General features: G+C 38.1%; 2 protein-coding genes across 2 annotated transcripts; both read right to left on the reverse strand.

Moving 5' to 3' along the window:
- Positions 1 to 6: 6 nt before the first annotated feature.
- On the reverse strand, positions 7 to 2,574 carry LOC18021555 (SNF1-related protein kinase regulatory subunit gamma-1). The gene is made up of 6 exons (XM_006404178.2): positions 2,208 to 2,574; positions 1,432 to 1,604; positions 1,150 to 1,305; positions 759 to 1,034; positions 524 to 687; positions 7 to 439 (listed from the first exon to the last, which is right to left on the reverse strand). The coding sequence occupies exons 1-6, from the start codon at positions 2,410 to 2,412 to the stop codon at positions 139 to 141; spliced, it is 1,275 nt and encodes a 424-aa protein (XP_006404241.1). The 5' UTR covers positions 2,413 to 2,574; the 3' UTR covers positions 7 to 138.
- A 5,318-nt stretch (positions 2,575 to 7,892) lies between these two features.
- Positions 7,893 to 11,307, reverse strand: LOC112087826. Its single transcript, XM_024157839.1, has 9 exons — positions 11,128 to 11,307; positions 9,942 to 10,736; positions 9,819 to 9,869; positions 9,512 to 9,748; positions 9,341 to 9,406; positions 9,026 to 9,152; positions 8,711 to 8,832; positions 8,329 to 8,619; positions 7,893 to 8,102 (listed from the first exon to the last, which is right to left on the reverse strand). Exons 1-9 carry the CDS (start codon positions 11,305 to 11,307, stop codon positions 7,893 to 7,895), a joined length of 2,079 nt encoding a protein of 692 aa, XP_024013607.1.
- Between the last annotated feature and the right edge of the window lie 11,298 nt (positions 11,308 to 22,605).

The raw sequence follows: 22,605 nt of genomic DNA on the forward strand, positions 1-22,605 counted from the left end.
CAGACATAGTCACTCAAAGACTGGCTCTTTCTTCTTTTATTATTTCTGTTTGATCGTTTATAACACAATTTCAAGAAATTTGGCACAAACAGACATACAAAACCAAAGAAAAATTTACACAAGAAAGAGACCATTTTCTTAAACTCGGTAGTTTTCGGGTAGAGGCATAACACCGTCAAAGAAATCCCCAAAATAGCCAGATGGCTCATGGACAAGTCTTGCGATGATGTCTCTTAGAGTGATGAGTCCTTCAAGGTTACCTGAATCATCGACCACATATATCCTATGGATCTTCTCGGCGTCTAGCATCAATATCAGTTCCTTTAGCGTATGGTTCTTAGTGCAAGCGATGACACCACTCAGAATAGGCGCCGATGTATCCCCACGCTTCTCCAGATGCTCTCTAACTGCTACTAAGAAGTTCTTTGTTGTGATTGACCTTAAAAAGATCAAGAGAAAGCATTGACGATTGACCAATGCCACAAAACTCGGTATGTCTTATAAGGATTTGTAAAGTTTTAACCTGTAGTCATGGTAGATCTCTGGTGCAGTGAGGAGAAAGTGAACATCTCTAAGGCTTATGTTGCCTACTGGCTTCTCAATTTTCCTTTCAATGACGGGTATGCCTCCGATTCTCTTTCTCCTCATCAACTTGAACGCCTGAAGAACTGGTTCATCCTCATAAATCTGAAACATAAACGATAATCTATTAGAAGAAAAAGAACTCAATGGAGCTATGAGCAAGAAAACACACTGACCTTTATGATATGATCCTTTGACATAATGGGAAGACCGACTTCAGAGAGAGTTTTGACTCCCCAATCCTCAAACCAGTGAAGCCCTGCGCATTCTGCCAGCATATGGATAACTCCTGATTGTGTGATTATGTTCTCGATCTTTGCTTCACCTAAATCAACCACTGGGATGCTCTTCATTTTGTACTTAGAAAGAAGCAACAGCATTGTTAAAAAGGAGTTCTCTTTCTGCAGAGCCAGGAACGGTGCCCATCGGAATGTTCCAGAGATATCTCGAACCTGCAAGAGAGAATATCCAATGCGTTTCAGGAGAGCCGTAATCAGGAGAAAAATCTACGGAAAGTGTTAATAAATTTATGGGCTGTTTTCCCCTTAATAAAGATACAAGCTTCACCTTGGTGTTCTTGTATATCTCTGAAGAAGTAAGGACCTCAAAGAAGTTTCCAGAAGTTACTGCTGAATTTCCATTATCTAGAATATCGGCGTTAAAGTCATGAGAAATTCCATTTGAAGCTGCAGTAGCAGGACTCCTTGGAGATGGAGGCTCCAACTGTTTTTTTATAAAGTAGACAAGAAAAGCAAAGACATGAACTTTAGTTCACTCAGTACCACAATCTAATTGATTGGGACTAACAAGCTGGATGTTTGAAAGTAGAAGTTAAAAGGGAACAATGACCTGATGCAAAAGCCAGACAACAATGCCTGGAAACTCCACGATACCGATGTAGCGATCAATCCAGGTGGCATCTTCAGGTGCGTCAACATCTACAACAGGCGCGCTCAAGACCTTGAGTTTCGATAGTGTCTGAACAGCTTCCGCCAAACTTGTGTCTGATCTGATCTCAATGTCTAGATAAGGAAACCAGGAAGAGATAATGAGGACCAAGTTTAGAACACAGAACTGAAAACGTGATAAGTAAGATGTAGCTATAAGTAACAATTCTTTTTTTTTAAATTAGAAGATTTTTTCAAGAATATACAACAAAAGAGGACTACAAAACTAAAACCATCAACAACTAGTTCTGATTCCTTGAACTGGAACTGACACGAGTACCCGGAAAGGTGCGATTGATTCCAAATTCTGACTTCTTGAATTCTTTATATTTTCTTGAATTACAATCAGACCACATATCCAACTACAATTCATCAACAGATACTGATCAAGAGATCATGGCACCCATTAATAAGGATATCATTGTATCTCAGATTCCATAATCAATTTTCATACTTTTGATAGATCAAACAACCATCTAACTTTCGTACATGATCATGTATCCAAGCAAGGAAAAAGCCGTTACTGTAATTGCTACACAGAAAAATCTACATACATCTCTAAAAACTCAATCAAAGCTGATTCAACACTATGACAACCCATAAAAACTACCAACTTCAACTAAAGATCAGCTCATGATCAAATACCCAGATCATCAAATTCAGATAAAATCTTGTTACCTTGTGATTCAGAGGAGAGAGGGAAAGCAGAGACGGGGATGCTCTCGAAGCAAGCGTTGAGCTTCTCGTTAGGGCTGAGCTGTGGTTTCTGCTCATCCCAGAGATCTTTCACACGCATACCTAGCTTAGCTTCTGGGCTCGACACGTCACTTCGATGCCCTACGCTCTCGCTCCTCACTATCTTTATCTCCGGCACAGTCGCCATCTTTCCAGGCAAGCTCACAGTGAAAAGGTACCGTCTTTTTTCTCTAAAAACGCAAAAAGAAACAAAAATCCTCTCTTTTCTCAGGTCAGAAGTTTTCTGTTATTGGCTATGATCTTTGAACTGAAACAGAGATTGAAATAGCCATTACGATCGAGACACCATAGTAGTAGATAGAGATCAAGAAGCGGAGAAAAAGTTCAGAAGAAAAATGGACCCCAAATGTCTTGAATCTTTTGAATAAGATCCTATATGTTACAAATCTACCAAAAATATCCATGGAATTTCGTTTTGGTCATAAAGATGAGGGGTTATTTTAAAAAAAAATTGGATTTCATCGGGTATAAGTGTGATTTCTTTTTAGTTTTTTCCAAGTTTAATTTTGGTTTTTCCATTTTATGTAAAATGATAAGACTGTAGTTATGAGTAGACTCAAAGATCTGAGCCGTTGATTTAAACGGCTCTTGACACGTGGAAGAAGTATCGTAATCGTTTGGGTATTGGTCGTGAAAGCGAAACGTGATTATAAATATTTGTCTATTTTTGTCGAAGTCATACTTATCCCTACTATCTTCTTTCGTGTCAGCGCTTAAATATTTTATTTATTTAATTGGGTTAGCCGACATCCTATTTAATTATTTTATTTATCTATTAAAATTAAAATGAAGTTTCTTAAAGCACCTCCATCAGAAGTTGTTAAAGGGTTTTTAGTACAGAATTCTAAGCAAAAATATTTTAAAAAATAAAAAAATGCCTATTTTTTAGGGTGATTTGCATCAATATTATATTTGGAGAAGCAAATTAAGCGCGTGACATCCAATAAGAGTCAATTCACTCAGTAGCGGAAGTCAACGAAAAAATAAGGGTGAAAATGACAGTATGCTCTTTGCTCCCCAAAAAGTAGAGATCAGTTTTTTGTGGCAGATAGGGACCACACGGACTTAGCTAAAGGCAGACGCTACCATGTTTTTGAGACAGTAACATCACTTACTTTTTGTTCCTTATTTGCCCATCCGAGGTGTTTTGTCGTGTTGTCAATTTGTACGGATATGTTTAGTGGAGGGGACCCTTGGGATCAAATAAATAGCTAAGACGAAAATTTCCATAAACCGCCGCTAGTAAACAATCGTCTAGGGTTTGTCTACTTCTTGGTTTCGAAGGTATAACTACTTCTGAGGATAAATTATGACTACTTAACATATGTAGTTGGATATTTATGACCTCTTGACCTTTGTTTGTGTAGATGGCAGGAAGGCAAATGGTGTTGTTGGTGAAAGGGAAATGGTTCGAACAGACCAACGGAATGTGGACTTTCCTTACGGACCGCAGAGGGAACACTAAAGCGGTTTTCCTAAGCTCGCGGATGATTTTTTATGAAGTTGTGAAGCTCGTTAAGGAAAAACTGTGTATCAAAGAAGATGTGGGCGTAACACTTACTTTCCAGTGGTCGGCATTCATGCTGATGGACGACGGTCGCGATGCCCCACCTGTGCTGATGTCGTCGGATGATGAAGTGTCGCTCTTTGTGGAAATGAGAGCGGAAATCGACCAGCTCAATCTGTGCGTAACCACAGATGAAAATACGGACGATGATGTTGTGAGGGTTCCTGGGGAAAATGAAGAAGCTTTGGTTGTCTACGGCACGACGGAGGAGGATGAGGCGGCTGGTGACGGTAAGCAGAATATAATAGCTACTTATTGAGTAGTCCGTTATTTGATGTTGGTAGTTTGTCTATGACGTCGGAGTAGTCAACTATAAAACCGTTAATATCCTAATACGAGATAGTTGTCTACCTATTTTGTATAGAACCTTGTCTACTGTGTCGGCGTAGTCAACTATTAAATCGTTAATATCCTAATACCACATAGTTAACTACTACGTGTGTAATAACGTGATGTGGTTTAGAAAACTATTAACATAGTTGTCTACGTATTTTGAACAGAAGCGTATGAGGAAGAAAATTCTGAGAGGCTGGACGAGTTAGCTGTAATCAGTTTAGCTGGAGAGGAGCCGGACTTTGTGAAGGATGATGATATCCCCGGTGAGGGTATCCATGAAAATGTGGATGATGCTGGTGAGAAACCCGACCAGGACAACAACGATAATGCGAGGGCTCGGGATAAAGGGAAGGCTAAGGTGCTGGATGGTGACTCTGGTTATGTACCAGCCAGTCACGGATTGGAAAAAGGAGAGTGTAGCCGCCCTTCAAGCAAGTACAGTTGCGCAGATGAAACTATTAATGGTGTTTTCTCTGAGACGGAAGAGGTGCCAGCTATGTTTGGAAGGGATGCTCCGCCGGTAGTGGATGATGTTTCTGATGATGGTAGGTAGTTATATATATATAGTGAACTACCTTAATAGATGTATACCAATGTTTATCATTTGGTTCACCTAATTGGAATTACAGGGATAGACAGTGCTTTGCGAGACATGCGATACGAAGGCGATGGAATTTTTGTTGGGAGAATTTTTCGAAACAAAGTTGAGTGTAAAATTAAATTGGCTATTCACGCCATCAATAGGAAATTCCACTTCAGGACCCCGCGTTCAACACCAAACTACATGGAGTTTCTTTGCATCAATTTGACATGTCCTTGGCGGATATACGCTTCCCTCATGGATGCCACTGGGAACTTCCAAATTAAGAAGGCGAAGTTGAAGCACACATGCCCCATTGAAGACCGTCGGAAATATCACAAACAGGCGACAACACAAGTGATTGGTGAGCTGATCCAAACACGATTTTTCACGGGGGAGAAAGGCCCCGGTCCAATCGAAATCCAGCGAATCATGCTTCAGGAGTTCCAGGTATGGTAAATTTAGTATTACGTATAGGTAGTGTAGTTGTCTACGGGTAGTTGCCTATTCGGCTACATAAATGATGTGTCGGTCTTTCTCGAATTACGAAATGTAGGTCAACATTTCATATTGGAAGGCGTGGAGATGCAAGGAACTTGCATTGGAGAAGGCATTTGGATCGGTCTCTGGCAGTTTTGCATTGCTCCCTACTTATTTGGTATACCTACAGAACTCTAACCCTGGGACGGTTTGCAAAACTGAGTTCGGACTGGACAAAAATGGTTGTCAACGATTCAAGTACCTATTCATATCGTTTGCTGCTTCTATTGCTGGACTCCCATACTTACGGCCAGTGGTGATTACTGATGGTTAGTTGCTAATTACTTATATACAACTACGTGATAAGTAACTACCCATTATATATAATAAAACATAAATCCTTCTCCATCGTTACAGGGACTCATCTGGTAGGCAGATATGGGGGCTGTCTCATATGTGCTAGTGCTCAAGATGGGAACTTTCAGATCTATCCAATTGCATATGCTGTTGTGGACAGCAAGAATGATGCATCTTACGAATGGTTTTTCAATTGCTTGAACACTATCAGTCCCAATGATCGTGATGTTATGTTTGTTTCAGACAGACACGGGAGCATCTACTCTGGACTCAAAAAGGTGTGAGATAATGACCAATCACAGATTCATAGTTACTTACATATAGTTGTCTATTAATAACCAACTATTTTGATATATTAGGTGTACCCTGATGCCGGTCATGGGGCATGTCTGGTTCACTTAGCAAGGAACATAACCGCACGGTTTAAAGAAAGTCGGCTACCTGGTCTGATGGTCAGAGCTGCAAAATCATATACCGTGTACGAGTTTCAGCAGATATTTGCAGATCTCCAAAGCGTAAGTCCTAGCTGTGCCAAGTACTTACTTGATTTAGGGTTACCACACTGGATAAGGGCATACTGCATTGGCGAACGGTACAACGTAATGACCACAAACGTTGCTGAATCTCTCAACAAAGTCTTGAAAGAGTGTAGGGAATTTCCATTAATCTCAATGCTTGAGGCCATACGGATGAGTCTAATCAGCTGGTTCGTACGGAGAAAAGCTGCATCCGCCGCAGAGCAACATTCTATCAATCAGAAAGTCCGTGACCTGATGGACGAGAACTACCATGATTCCACCGAGTTAAAGGTAAATAGTAGTCGATTAGTGGACTATCGGACTACCTGTGTTTAACTAGTTTATGTTGTATATTTGTATACGACTACTTGTAGCTGACTTTGTTGATGTGTAGGTGGTTGTGGTCGGAGAGGATGAGTACGAAGTTTACAACATACAGGGGGAAAGGTTCGAAGTGAACCTTGGTTTAAAGACGTGCAGCTGCAGGGAAGTTCAAATGCTTCTCATACCATGCCGCCATGCAATGGCAGCTTCTTCGTTGAGCAAAATTGAGTTAGATAAGCTTGTAGGGGAGGTGTACACCACAAGGTACCGACGATCCCTTTACGAAGGAGCTTTCCATCCAGTACCAACTCCTGTAAGTTCTGGTGGGACCGAACTACTACCACCATTGATGCGCCGTCCCCCAGGGCGACCAAGGAAAACAAGGATCCCATCGCATGGAGAGTTTAAGGTAACGATTATTTGCTAGTTAGTTAGTAATTGTTTATGTCGTAAATGACTACTCGGTAATCGTAGTCATCTATTGACGTTCTCTAACTTAACAGAGGCGTTCGAGGAAGGCAGCGAGGGTTTGCAGCAGATGTCTTGGAAAGGGACACAACAAAGCTTCATGCAAACTACCGGTGCATGAAAGGTAAGTGAAGTGGCATGGGTTATGTTGGGATGAGGCAGGGGAGAATCGGATATGATGCACTTCAAATGCAAGTTAAGGGTCAACATTTTATGTTGGTTCTTATCTCCTGGAAATTTGAAGCTTTTTTTGGAACTATGCATCCTAAAATAAGTAATTGGATCTTGGATACTTTTTGTAATGCCTCAGCAACTTTCCGCCCTTAGTTATTTTGTTATTATTGAATGTGATACTACGCATCGTGAAACATGTTCTTGACCTTCTAGTAGTGATAATTAATTGCTCTTACGCATTTTGAATCTCCATTAAAAACCTTGTATGATTGATAATTGTCTACTTGTATATGCTTATCACATTTAAGAAATGCCGCATTGGGCTGTATTTAAATAGTAGATTGTCGTAGTATATAGGAGTTTATTAATAAATAACTATCTGTAGCATAGAAACTATTTGTTAACCTGGGAATTATAGTCTTTGCCTTTTGAGTGTGCGTACGAAATTGGAGTCTCTTTTGGAACATTGGATGATTGATAGTTGTCTACTTGTAGTTAATTAACAATTCTTTAAATGTCACAATGGTCTGGAGTGTAAATGTAGATTCTATTGTTATATAAGTGATTATTACTAGTTAACTACCTGTAATACAGACTTATTTGTTCGCGATGGTTACTATCACATAAATATTAGTAATGCTTCATTCCGATTGATGATAATAAACGACTACTAATAATTAAATATGTCGAAGTTCATAAAACACAGAAACATAACAATAAGTCATAAAGGGATAAGTGTCTAAAATGATGTGACATGTTCGACAGGGAATAAGTTGTTAAAATACATGGATGCAATGTTGGCATCAAGACGCAGGGTCCTTTGGAATTACGGCATTAGCTAGAGAAGGCGGTTCAATCAAACATAGGAGATCATAAGCAAACTTCAGGGAAGCGTCACGAACAACATCATCACCCACATCATTGTCCAGAGGCACATTTGCAGCATGAAACTGAATAGACATGAGTGCCAGCACACCCAAATGACCTGGTCGTGCAGAAAAATAGTTAACTATCTGTAAACGTTTAACACGTATATGTATATTACTACAAATAGGAGATACCTAAAGTCGATGTCTGGAAAGTTGGTTTCACAATTTTTATTGTGAACGCCGTCAGGTCGTCTGCTTTCATCTCTGTATTGTATGCCACTCTCCTGATAAAATGTGGTAGAGACTGTGCAAGGGGCGCGACACTTGTCTTAAGTTTCATCTCTTTGAGTGTCGCATATGAATTCAGTACCAGAATCTCGTGGCTTTCAAAATCGATGCAAAGCCCCACCCAGTATCGGTCATCCACTTGAAAAGGGCAATAAATCCGCGCAACCTGAGTGTACCATGAGCGCCTGGCTTTGACGTATGCAGCTGAACCAGGAGGGAGTGAGACAAGTTTCTTCTTCGGGGGATTTGTGAAATGCGGAAGGAGTTCAGCGATGCCGTGAAGGAACGTGTACTCGACAAAGTCATAAGTGCACCGATCGTCGTTCAATTCCGCCAGTTGATGACGGAATAACCTAATAATGCTGTCGATAGACTAATATAAAAGATAGAAGAGAAAGTAGTCAGTTACATAGTAGACACATTGAAAATAGTTAGCTATTGATAAATAGTTAGTTACTAATTACCATCACGGAGATCGTGAATTTCAGGTCAACAATTTCTTTCAAAATGTTGACAGAGAGGACAATCCCATTCCAACTAGGAAAAGTCTTACAGATAACAAGCGTTGCAAAGGACCCAGTGTTAACTACCGTCAAATAGTAAACAAAAATCAATTAAACGTTTACTTACCGAGTATCTTTCATTCTATTTTGTAGGAGGATGACTTGTTCGAAGTTTGGTGTTGGAAACCAATGCGACATGTCAATTGATTTATCAGACTTCTTCGGGCGTTTAGTTCGTGGGACTATATAGTCGGTCATCTGTTCCCTGTTCTTCACCTCCAGTCTTAGATGTTTGGGCCATATTTTTCTCTTCCTGTTTAAGACCCAGTGACCACACAGGAGGATCAACGCCTGCTGGAATTTCGATCTCTTTCTGGGCATTTGGGACATCATCTCCCAATCCCTTAAAGGGACATAAAAAAAATCATATATTAGTAGTTGACTACAGGAATTTGTAGGTCCTAACTAAACTGGTACGTCGACGAATTATCACCGAAAGATGAACGAACAGTAGTCCTCTACACGTAGCTAACTACCTTAACTTAGACTTCCTAGATGATTCTAAGGAAAAAGAAATAATAGAGTACAAACCGTTTCCATCTGTGTGCCGGCTGAGATCGCAGATTCAGGAATAGTGTGTTGGGTCTCCAGCATGATCTAGTATACATAAGTGTGTTGTCAAAATTACAAATAATTGACTACTTAGTAAATAGCTACATTAAACACAACTACTGAGTGATGATATTAATAAAGTTAACGAACCTGGGGTTCTGGTGCTACTTCTTTCTGGGGGACTGTTTGGTCGTTGGTCTGAACAGGTGTCACATCTTCCTGTGGGCCGGTTTGGTCGTTCGTGTCAACAGGTGAAACCTCTTTAGCAGCATCGGTTCTGTCGTTGGTAACAACAGGTGGGACATCTTCAGCAGCATCGGTTTCTTCGTTGGTAACAACAGGTGGGACATCTTTATCGGCACCGGTTTGGTCCCTCGGCTGTACAACCTGATATTATTGTATCATATAATCGAGTACTAAGACACGAGATTGTATGCTTAACTAGTTGTATACTCACATATGGTGGTGGTGATGGAACAGGCTGGATTATTGACGGCTCTACATTAACCTACATTAACAAGACAAGTGTGAGTGAGTAGTTTAGTTGCAAGTATATGGCTATTAGTAGTTGACTACGTACCTGTACTTGGTCTGATAAATCAGACAGCACACTCGCAATCTGGTTGCTCGCGAGTGTAGCAGCGTCTTGGACATCATCAACGTCAACTGGCATTTGTCTACCTACTTCGCCAACATCTCCAGATCCCTCAGCGTCAGGTTCCCTTCTATCTTCATAGGCATCACCATCGTAAATTTCAACAACATCACCGACATTGGTATCCACAACGTCGTCACTTTCGGTAGAAGGACTGCTTGAATCCTTGTTCTTTGTACCGTCATCGCCGTCATCTTCTTTTGATGGATCTGAGGACTTGGACTCCTCGGACGAAGAAACCTGTTGAAATCGTACGTGCTTGGCTCTTAGTGGAATGGACTTGACCCTACGGCCAAGCGGTCGCTTAGCAGGTTCTCGAACTTTAGGCGAAGGATCCTGTTGGCTCCGAATATAATCCTTAAAGGTACTCAAAGTGGAAGATACTTCGGAACGAAGGTCAACAAACTCGGTACGAAGACTTTTAATCTCTGATAATACAAACTCGGTCTCACGTACAACCTTTTCAAGCATGGAAGAAGCAGCAAGATCTAAATCCACATCAGAAGATGTGTTCCGAGACGATGACGCTGGTGCATTTGGCTGGTTTTGAAGAAGACTTGCACTTTCACCGCCATTCCATGTCTTCCTAGAAAATTTCTTGCCATCACTGATTGCTGCGAGTAAGTTTTCTACGGTTTCGTCCGGGACATCATCATCAAATGCAAAATCGGTATCATCCAACAGGTGTTCATCGTCCGGTAAGATTGCTGTGACAGCCACCTGTGATGATAAATTACCACGAGTAAGTAGCTACCAAGTATACACCTTTTAATAGTTCATTAGTAATATATCCGCTGGTAGTAACCATCGCGAACAAAACAAATCTACACTACAAGTAGTTAACTATTAGAAGTTGATTATATAACACTAGGAACTACTATTACACTCCAGTCCTATGCGACATTACAAGTAGTCTTAATTACCTGTAAGTAGACAACTAACAATCATACAATGTTTAAATTTCACGCGTAGGTAACTATCAGGTCTTTGATTATCAATAGATATCTACTGGTTAACATAACTTTTACGTGCCGTGGGTAGTCGCAATCCGGATGATAAATGAATTGACTACTAGTAACCAGTTACCAGTATTCCGAAATATATAACATACCTTGGTATTATTGTCGAGAGACTTCACATGAGGCATCGAGATATTAATCGGTTTCATAGAACCAGGCCGTACACTTGGGAATTCATCTTCTTCATCATCGTCATCCCTCAGGGTATGCTTGGTTGATTTACCTTTTACATCCTTCTGCAGAATAGAAGGAGCACACTCCAAAAAAACCATCTGTGAAGCATGTAGAAAACCCTGAAAAGCACAGGTTGGCTGAGAAAGGTATGATGTCGTAGCTGTCCTAGTTTTGATGCTGTGAATAGTCAGATCAAAAGATTTTCGACCCTATGGATATTCGAGAAATTTGTCAACATCTTGTACCAACATGATGTGCTCGGCACTAATCTTCGCATTTTTGGAGGTAGGACAGACAATACCGTCTATGAGGAGTAGGCATGCCAACTTGAATCTGGTAGCTTTATCTTTGTACGGTCTGCCGGCAAGGGTATTCGCTATCCATCCAAGGGTTGCATTCCTCTCAGAACCAAATAATTCAATGGTATATTTATTGACCTGGTCTTCCTTGAACTTTTTCGGCGGTGGTAAATTGGAGCAATCTAACCCCGTCGTAATAGCAAACTCTCTGATAGAAAAGCGAATTGGCTGCCCAGCAAAGAGGCACCAAAGCTTTTTTTTTTCGTAACCAGCTGTCTCGACAAAATGAAATGAAGAAATCTGATTGACGATGCTATCTTGTTGCTTGTTTCAATAATCTTTCCAAATTGGGACAGAGAGAGCTTCTCCATATGGTCTTCTTCCAAAGCATGACTGATAGTGTCGAGATAAGGTAGCTGGAAGTAGGTATTCACCTTTTTATTCGCCGGTTCGTTGCCTAAGGCAAACAGTCAGTCCGGAAACCGGGTCATGGATTGTACTCTGTAAAATAGATAAATGGCTATAAGTCAGTAACTACCGGTTGAATATAGTAGCCAATTAAACCTTAATAACTACAAGTAATCGTTTATTTGCAGATGAATAATTATCATAACCGGCAACAAAAAACGGTTGAAGAAAATAGCCAAATATTACCTAAATGACTACTGGTAATCAACTAACGTATTCATGTATACGCCAGTTACGATCGATTATACAATCGAATTGGACATAAACTGGTTTGTGATAGAATAGTCGGTTACTTGTATATTAATTTTTATAATATCGGACCAAACCAAAGTCGGGTGTCACCCCGAAATCCCTAGAGTCCCAAGTTAGAAATAGTTGAAAACGATAAAACGAAAACCTAGATCTGAAATTGGAGCAGAAACGATATCAAATTCGAAATAAACTACATTTATTCATTGAAAATATACGACTATTACGATAATTATTTACTAATAGCCATCGAAATTCGAGTATGAAATCGGTTGTTCAGGGACGCCTCTGCGTACGGCGGCGGCGGCGAAACGGGATCTAAAGGATGGGGAAGTACAATAAACAGTGAAAGAGCTTACCTTTAAAATTGAAAGGGGCAGGGCAACAGAGACGACGACTGGGTCGTCGTTATCGGTGCGGCGGAGGCGGTTCGGACGCAAGAAAAAAAAACAGTCGGTCGCTGGGTGTCTTTTTAGGTTAAAGAAAAGCGTCGGGGAAGATGAAAGATAACAGGGAAGATGAAAGAGAATAAGGGATATAAAGAGAGAAATGACAGTTGCAAATAAGTTCGTGGAGTGAGAGAAGAAAAAAAGAAATGGCAGACGGGAACTTATGAAGGGCAGTAAAGGAAGTTATAATTGCGGTTTTTCTGCATTTTTTTTAAAAAAAAACGGTTATCAGAGGTTGTTAGCGAGAATAAAATTTCATTTTTCCCTCCTGCTTAATGGTTCAGAAAATTAAATATTGCTAAGATTAGAGGGTCCCAAAATAAATTGCACAATAATATTTAGTCTTACATTAATTAATACAGTACTTAAGAGCTAAACCCATCTGATAATAGTCAACTACATTGGAAATTGGTAATAGCTAACTAATAAGTAGGCAACTAATAGTAGTCGAATATAATAGATATTATGGTTTAATATAAGGCAACAACATACTCAACTAATTAGGGGTCTAATGAGAATTTTGCATGGTGGTAGTAAATGTAGAGGTAGCAGTGTTCGCAGTACATTAGCTGATGCTTCAAACGGCAGCTGGGGAAATCAAGGGCTAGTTGGGGTAAAGATGTATGACTATCAGGGACCACCATTTTCGTGATTAAATCCATCACTTGCTCCCTAATGGAGATCATATGCTCGATTTTTACTCTCCAACCAACCACACGGTCTAACATATCCATGCTTTTTGGATAGTGCCCAACAGCTGTAACACAGATTGCCAACATTACAGTCGCCGCTTCAACTCCACCTTTTGAGGCTTGGTTCAAAAACCTCAGCGAACATTCAATATCATTAGCAACCGTTATTCGGCTCATCCCACGGAGATAGAGTGCAATTGGATTACCTGAGTTGATCGCTGACTCAAAAAAGGTAGGGTAGTCCTGAATTAAACTCGGTCTCTTGACGAAAGCTGATATGTTAATAACCCTTGTCACAGATGGTTCCTTGAATGTTTGGTTCAGGAACTTACAAGATGATGCAAACGAGCAAGCGTCTTCTGCAGATACCGTACCAACTCTTTGGAATATGCCAATTACTGCATCACGAATATGCGGAAACACATCATTTGCCAAAGGATTGACATTGGGGTTTCCGAGGATCGAGATATGCCTACGAAATACAACAGAAAAAGAAGTTAACTATCAAGTTACAGTAGTCACTTATCATGAAAGTGAAGTATATGTTGTCCAATAGTTAACTACCCCAATTCTAAATGTAAATGACTACCGAAATTTAGTAGTCGATTACTATACACGACTATAGATCTGTAGATAAAACATCTGGTGGGTGAAGAAGACAATGAAACTGGCAAACATAATATTGATGCAAATCACCCTAGAAAATAACTGGAAAATCAGATCTAACACTTTAAGATATAAAATCGCGTGGGTGCGAGTGATAACAGAGTTCGTGTCATTCACTGTAGCGAAATGACGGAAACACCTCAAGGAGTGCTAGAGGAGACAAGAAAAAAGTTTATACCTTCCAGAATCCGCCGTCGATTTAGAACTGGGTGACGTAGAAGACTCGCCGACCATGGTTGATATCCCAAAAAAAGACGACGTCGCTACCTAGCCTCAGTCGCCGTTCGTCTGATAAGAGAGAAAGAGCTCAGATATTGAAGGAGAAAGGGAGAAAACAGTAATACTGGGTTGTGACTGATTTGAAATTCAAAATGAATTTCATCGACCCAAGTTCCCCTATAAAGGCGTGGATAGAAAAATTTGAATTAAAGGTAAAGTGGGATGAAAGAGAAAATTGTCAGATAAATTGAAAAATGTTAAGACATAAACGTTATCATACATCAAGTGTGTTATAGTGCACTGAAGGTGAGGGGGTATTGAGTACTTTCCACCCTATAGAAAAATTAGTTCTCGCGCACTTAATTTATCCTTGTCGTTATGCTACCACACCAAAATTCCCTATTTTTTAACTAACTATCTCTTATATCAGAGTTTAAAGAGACAGTTTCATAGAGCATGTGGCGCTTTATTATTTTTGAACGAAATTTTTTATTTTATTTTCTAGAAACCCTCTCTTCTATCCAGAATCTCTTCATTCTCATTTTTTTTTTGGTCGACGTTTTCTTCTCCTATGACGATTTTCAACCAGAACACATCGACAGTAAAATGGAAGAAAAAATCGAGGGTTTATTATGAAGGATTCTCCCAAGTTTTGGTTCTGCTTGAATTCTAACACTAGGTGAATTATCTTTCTCTTTTAATGTCTTCGGTGTTTTTTTAATTTCGATCTGATTCATCCCATCGATCTTCTCTGTTTTCGCACCCATACCTGTGCAATCGATCTGATAATGCTTTACATTAGCTATTTAAAAAAATGTGGTTGATTTGATCTGATCTCCTTGGATTCATGTTTGTTGTTTATCGCTGATTGTTATGATGATCTTTCAGCTTATGCGAAGAAGGTAGCTGATGTGACAGAGTTACATATTGGTGTCAAGGTTATGCCAAAAACACTCTTTCACGTCCCTCATCGAAGCTTGATTTTGTCTACATAGTTTGATTTTTATCTCAATTTGCGTGATTAGAAGATGATAATAATACTGATTACGTTGTTTAACCTTCTGATTTTGTAATTGCATCGAGCTACAATAGATACTTGGGTTTTGCTTCTGTTTTCTACTCTTCTGTGCAATGTTACTTGAGAAAGTAACTGAAGAAATTGGATTTGGATTTGGCTTTTTCCATGCTCTGTAGTTTCATTGAAGATGTTCTTATGATCAGGTCTCGTTGTGTTTCTTGTTTATATTAGGAACCATTCGAGCTTGTTGGTGCAACCGTCTCAGACCCATTAGATGATTACAAGAAAGCTGTGGCTTCCATCATTGAACTTGGTTCAAGTGAGTATCATCCTTACTTCATCAAGCGGCTTGTCTCTGTATGAATTATCATCTTTGCACGTGCTGTTGTGGATGAGGTCCTTCCTCCAACTTTTCTTAAGAAGCTAAAAAGGACCCAACCCGTTGAGTCAGTGACCGAGCCAGAGCATCACAGTTCAGCTTCTTCTTTTTTTTGAGTGAATGTTAAATTGTGTTCAAACAAAAAAAATAGCTTGTCTACATCTGTGATGCGAGCTTTTAGTTAGAGCAGTTTAGAACTCGAAATTACAAAAGAACCAAGTAAAGAATTGCAAAAAGAATCAGCTTCCTCAAGAAGTAGGCCTTGATGCGAACCAGGCCTGGATCCCCTCTTCATACCTCAAATCACCCAGCAGCCGAATCGAACTAAAACGATTTCGCATATCTTTGTCAATCCATTTGATCATACGTGAAGCCGTTGTCGGAGTATTTCCATGTCTCTGTGAGTTTCTCTTTCTCCAGATAGAGTAAACCGTGAGCTGGAATAGATATCGGACAGTGAAATCCTGAATTCTATCCCGAGAAGACCTTGAGACTAACGCTACGACTGCATCCCAATTTGTGGTAAACGCAGTACATAGGACCCCAGCAAGATTACGCCATATCGTCGTCGAATATGGGCAAACGAAGAACAGGTAATTCCTTGTCTCCATTGTCGCACTACAGAAAGAACAAGCGATTGGAATATTTGAGTTCCAACTCACCATTCGATCCCCTGTTGAAAGCCTGTTTTGAATAGCCAACTAGGTTATAAAGCTAAACTTTGGACGGTTATGTTTGAACCAAATTCCATCCGACCAAGGTACCAAAGGGTGCGTAGGTCTCAGCTGAGTGTACGTTGCGTTTGTACTGAATGCATTCGTATATGTGTCATCCTTAGTCCTCCACATGCGAACATCTTCTTCTCCTGCAACATATCGAGTTTTAACAGCTTCGATCTCATCCTCCACTCTGTTTAAGATGTTTCGCCTGTGCCGACGACGTCTGTGCCTTAAAATAACGTCCTCAACTGTAGTCTCTAACTGTATCCCCATGTCCAGACAGCCACGAGCACCAGTTACAGACATGAGAGGACCCATCGATGACCAATTTTCCAACCAAAATAATGTCGACCTTCCATTTCTCACTTCCACCCTGAAACACAACGACGGAGGAAGATCTCGCCTTTTGTCTCATAATGCTCTCCGGAAACAAATGGAAGCAACAGAAGAAGAAAAAGACGATAACAAAGCAAAAAGTGGAAGAAGAAGAAGATGAGGCGAATCATGAATGTGAAGATTACAAATCGAGCAAGAGCAGAGGAGGAAAAGGGAGATTCAAGTGCGAGACTTGTGGTAAAGTGTTTAAAAATTATTAAAAAAATATGGGTTACACTAATGGAGGAGAGAAATACAAGAGTCTCTTAATTATTTTTATCTTAAAAAAATAATAATAATTTAATCCTAAAAAACTCAACATCAGTTACACTAATGGAGATGCTCTTATAATCACCACAACTCAAAAGGAGACACTCTTATATTTGACGGGGAAGCAGGTTAATTTATATTTTATTTTTAAAACATAATAATTTTATCAAACATACAGACATTGAGAGGTGAAAAGGAAAATCTATTTTCATCAACTGTAAACTTGACAGTAGAAGATCTAGATAACGGTATTTTTTGGTGATTGGTAGAAATTCATAAAATCATTTACTAAAATAGTGATTTCATTATTGCCTATTCTAGGAAAACCGTTCATCAGAGCCATTGAGCTTCCACTCAATAAGTCGTGTGTATTTTTTGCTTAGTGGAGAAAAGAATGAACCGAGTTTTTGAAAGTTCGAAGATTGATTTTTTGGGACTCATAGTGCTTTAGAAAATAAACATAGAAATTTAGGTCAGCTTTTTTTTAGTCATTTATATCAGTCTCTAACTTATTCGTCTAGTAACCAAGATTTGAATCTAAATGAAATTCTTATTTCAGTCTATGATAGGGAACTATGACGGGGATACAATATTTGTTATCTAAAGAGGAGAAAATTGTTGTTATAGCTATTAGTAGAACTAATATTGTTATTTATTAATGCTTTTTGTCTGACTAAAATCGAACGATGATATAAAGTATAGAATGATAACACCAAACAAGTAAACTACTAAACTGAAAAGCAGAGACATATAATTTGTTATTTATTATCTTATGATTTTTAAGCAGAAATTTCGTTACAGAATTTGGAAATTTGTCGAGCAGAAAATATCCATCACAAAGGAAAAAAGTTAAAGATTAGAAAGTAAAAAGAGTGCCAAAGAAGAAAAGATGACTAAGGTAAAAAAAAAAAAGTCAACATGAACTATTGTTAAGAAGCTTGTATATATAAGAATAACAACTCAAAATGACCCTCTCTTATATTTGACGGGAAAACAAAAACGCATTGGAAACATGGGAAACGAGTTGGAAATGTTTTTGAACTAGAAGATATCAAAGGAGTTGGACATGTATTTGAAATACAGTATTTCAGTATTTCTCAAATCTCAGTTTGGAAACGCATTATATTTCTATTTTAGAAATACAATGGAAACTTGAAAAATGTATATAAAACTAAGAACATCCCTATGAGAGTATCTTAAATGAGTATTTATAATAGCATCAAATAAAAAATAACAATAAACTCAAATAGTTGAAAACCCCACACAAAAGTATCTTATTTGAAATATTCTGAGATGTTTTTGGATGGACTTTAACTATTTGAAATATCCACTCAATAAAAATTGACATATTAATTGAGATACCTATAAATGGAAATGCTCTAACAAATCAAGGGGTTAAAATTTGTCTGATCTATTCTTTCTATTCTTTTTGCTATATGAAAAATTCTTAATCATATTGACAATAGTGTATAATTAAGAAAGGTAAAATGAGATTAAATGACCAATTTGATTCGTTAAAATATGTAAATGATCAATTTCAATTTTTTTTATAAGATTAAATTTAAAACATTTAGTACTTGGTAGATAACAAAGCGGAAAGAAACAACTTGATTACGGGGATTCAATTCCACTCCTCAGCAGTCAATCCTATGTTATTTGCGAATGATTATTAACTCTTTGTACGTAATATGTGCAACTGTTCTCCATCTCCAACGCTAAGAGCATCATTATCGGGGTGGCTTATTTGGGTTTCTTTAGCCTTTTTGAATTAGAAAAAATGTTTTATGGTCCAAAATCAAAAAAAAATCGATTCTTATTTGGGACTTGGAGAAATGATTCTTCTTGGACAGGTGTGTCCTGCTGATTGGTTAAAAAAACGTGGGCTTCATCTTTCGGTTTGCCCGGTGTTTCTTCGACCTTTCCCATATCGAAACCGAGAAATCTGCTCAGAAAAATCCTTTCCAACGTGTCTTTCGTCCCGATTTCGTTGGCGATGGTCGTCTCCTCCACTCTGTGACGGCGGTGAATCGTTGGTGCTGGTCGTATCCTCCGCTCCTTTTTTGCCAAATCGACGGAACGATGGTTTTTGCATGTCCACCAAATTCCCAGATAAATTCTCACCTACTCCGTTCACTGGTTTCTGCATGTCGGTTTCTTCCCTTGATTTGCTCAATCAGAGCATCTGAAATAGGTTATGGTTGGAAGATTTAGTTTGTCATCGGTTTCAATCTGTTTTATGTTCTATATCGGTTTATATATCTGAAATAGGCTTGATGATGTGTTGATGTTATGAAAGATGTGTTGATGTTATTTGAATGATTCAGTAATTGAACTAGAATTGTTATAAGTTTTGAATATATTCGATAGAATTTTGAACATGTTCGATGGTCTTAACCTGTTCGATGGTTTTTTGTTTGACGGTGTTAAAGTTTTGAAATGCAAAGGTTGATAAAACTTTGTATTTTTTTTTATGCAGAACTAGCTATTGAGGAAGGTGAACCGCAGGCTAGTCTGTTCACACACTTCTCACCATAAATGTTCAAATGATGCCTAGTGACAAAGGTATGTATTCAACTCACATCTTCTCTCATTAATACCTAGTTAGTTTTAGAAAATAGTTGGTTAGAGATGGTGTTTAGGGTAATAAATGATGGAATGATTTTAGTTGGTGTGAAGTTGGATGTAAAGCATGGTTTAGAGTTAGATAAATGTCTTCTCAATGAGCTTCAATGCTCTTTTGGTTCACGTAGATAGATAGAAAAAATAGGTTGCTTGAGTGCTATTTGCTTCAATGCTTCATCTACTTCTCTTCAATGCATCTTCAATGCTTGTCTTCCTTCTTTGCTTTTTATTAATGCAGAAGACTCTGTTATTCTCATTCTCCTTAACTCTATGTTCTTCTTCTCATTCTGGTTATTTCTTCTAAGACTCTTTTCTGTTATTCTCATTCTCTTTCTCCTTATTTGTTTCATAAGCTCTCATCTATTTGCTTCTTCTATCTCTTTCCAAATGGAGTATTGTTCTCATACTCCTTTTATGTCTGAGTGTGTTTATGTTAAGAATGTTAATTTCTATTTTACGTTAAGAATGTGTTTATGTTATAATCAAATTATTATCTTTGTTTTAAATTATTTTTTTTTTTAAAAAATTTGCTTAAGAAACCTTATCTAGGTTTTACCAATGGACCATTATAAATAAGAAGGTTCTTAATCTAAACTCTTATTCCAAAATTAATAATAAAAAAAATATAAGAACCCTTAATGGGGTGTTAGCGATAATGATGGTCTAAATAAATCATATCTGCAAGATGATTATTCATGGTCTTCTTCTGTTTAATAAAACTTGTTTTGGAAGATGCTGAAAAACAAAAAATTAAACTTGTTTTGGGAAAAAGTACATTTGTATAGATGACGATAACAACAAAATCTTGGATATATCTGGAACTTCTTTAACCACGAGCTTTTTGGACAGTGAAATTGATAAGAATTATTGAAAAAAAATAGCTTATATGTACTCCTCAATTTTCTTAAAGTAAATGTATGAGATAACCTCAACACTATTCATAATTAGGAAAGTAGGAAAGTGTACGGTATATTTTTCATTAATACACTATTACCCCTATATTATCTTATCCCCTATATACCCATCTCTCTAAATCTCTTTATCACCTATCTCTTTCTCTCTCTCACCTATTATTTTCTCTTCTTCACTACAATTTGAAGCGATGAACAATTTGTTGTTGTCTCTCTTCCTCAATCGTTTCAATACGTACCTGCTTGGGTTCGATTTGGATTTTCATCGACGGCCTCAAACAGCTGCGGACCATCCCGATCGGTCCATGGATCGAATCCGCCGGGTTTCTGAAATCGGTCCGCGAGGACCTTGACTTGCTCGTCGGCACATATGGAGAATAAATTTGGTGACTTTTGAACCGGCTCCCATGGCCGCTCAAGCTCGGCCACCGCCGCCTTGAGCTCGGCTCGTTTCCGCATCTCGTAAATCTGGCGTTCACGAGATATATGGGATAGACGCGCCTTGAAGAACTGTTTCTGTTTTTCGCCTGCATCTTCTTCCACTGCTACTTTGATACACCGCCGGGAAACGTCCTCAGACCGCCGCCCATACTGATAACCGTCAAAAATTGATGAAGAAGGTTTGTTTGTTTCCTCTTGTAATTTTATTGTTAGAATGCTAACATTACATCTAGAGTGTTATATGTATTTATAGCCCGCTAACTTCAAAAATAACATCTATAACAATATAGATAATTCATTATTGTTATCAATCTAACTTATTTTTTACCAACATCGTAGCTCTAGCTAACATCGTAGCTCTAGCTAAGTATCAATGTATTAAAAAACATAACATATTAGTAAATACAAATATTATGTTAGAGGTGATAAATAAATTGTTAGCGGATAAAAATAGTATATTCGAAATGATAAATAAAGTATTAGCGAATACAAATTTAGTGTTAGCAAGATAATATAGTTTTTATTGATGTAAGTTTAGTGTTAACAAGATATCATAACATTTATCATGCTAACAAAGTATATAGTATGGTAACAATTTATGTAATTGTATAATTTATATGTTAACGAAAGAAAGACGATGAGAGAGAAACTCCATACGAAAAAAAAGACTCGTAACAAAAGGAAAGGATAAAGAGTTATAACACTAAGGCTTTGATTGATAACTTTGCGGAATGGCGGAATTGCGGAAAAAATTTTGTGGAATAGATTAAGCGACTTATAAGTCGCTTTTCTGCAGAATGACTTTTTATTTGTATTTTTGTTAAGCAAAAACGCAATCTGCGTTTCTGTGTGTATTTTTTCATTACGCGGATTTTTGTTGATTAGCAAAAAACCTGCGGAATTGTGTTTAAAAACACAATTCCGCCATTCCGCAGATTACCAATCAGAGCCTAAGTCTTAGACCAATGTCACATTAATTTACTATTTTTTCTATTTATCTAATTTTGACAATTTTCTAACAAATTCTTTCATTTTCTTATGTTTTTTTTTGTTTCGCTGTCAAATCAAATTACTTTGCTACCACATAATTCATAGAACGGCGCCGTTGTTTTTCGGTCATTTGACCCATTCATCATTTTGTGCACGAGAAGACACTTTTCTTAGCGTGAGTGGCTGGAATCAATTTCATGGAGATATCTTTTTTTTTTCCTGAAGATCTTATATAAGAGAAATATACTTATAGCATTTTTAAAAAATAATAACTTATATTTGGACCTCATTCTTTTATTGTTTTGGTTCACGTACTTAGAACAAAATGTAGGAAGCCTACTATATAATATTTTCTTCAAAAACCGACTTTATTGATACTCATAGTTCGTACGTATTAATACATTATACATCAGTGCCTAACTTTCTTTATCAATTATCATTGATTTTCATTGAAGAGGTTATAAGCTAAACTAATCTTATACAATGCATCAAGAAAACATCCCTACGCATATTTGATATGTATTCATGCGTCAATGTCTTCATAGGTAGAGGTTTTATTTTTAGTTGAACGATACTGTTTGTATTTATGACTATGCATGTTACAAAGTGGATCTGATTAGGTAGTAACT

Source organism: Eutrema salsugineum, unplaced genomic scaffold (genome assembly GCF_000478725.1).
Source record: "Eutrema salsugineum unplaced genomic scaffold, Eutsalg1_0 scaffold_16, whole genome shotgun sequence".
Classification (NCBI taxonomy): domain Eukaryota; kingdom Viridiplantae; phylum Streptophyta; class Magnoliopsida; order Brassicales; family Brassicaceae; genus Eutrema; species Eutrema salsugineum.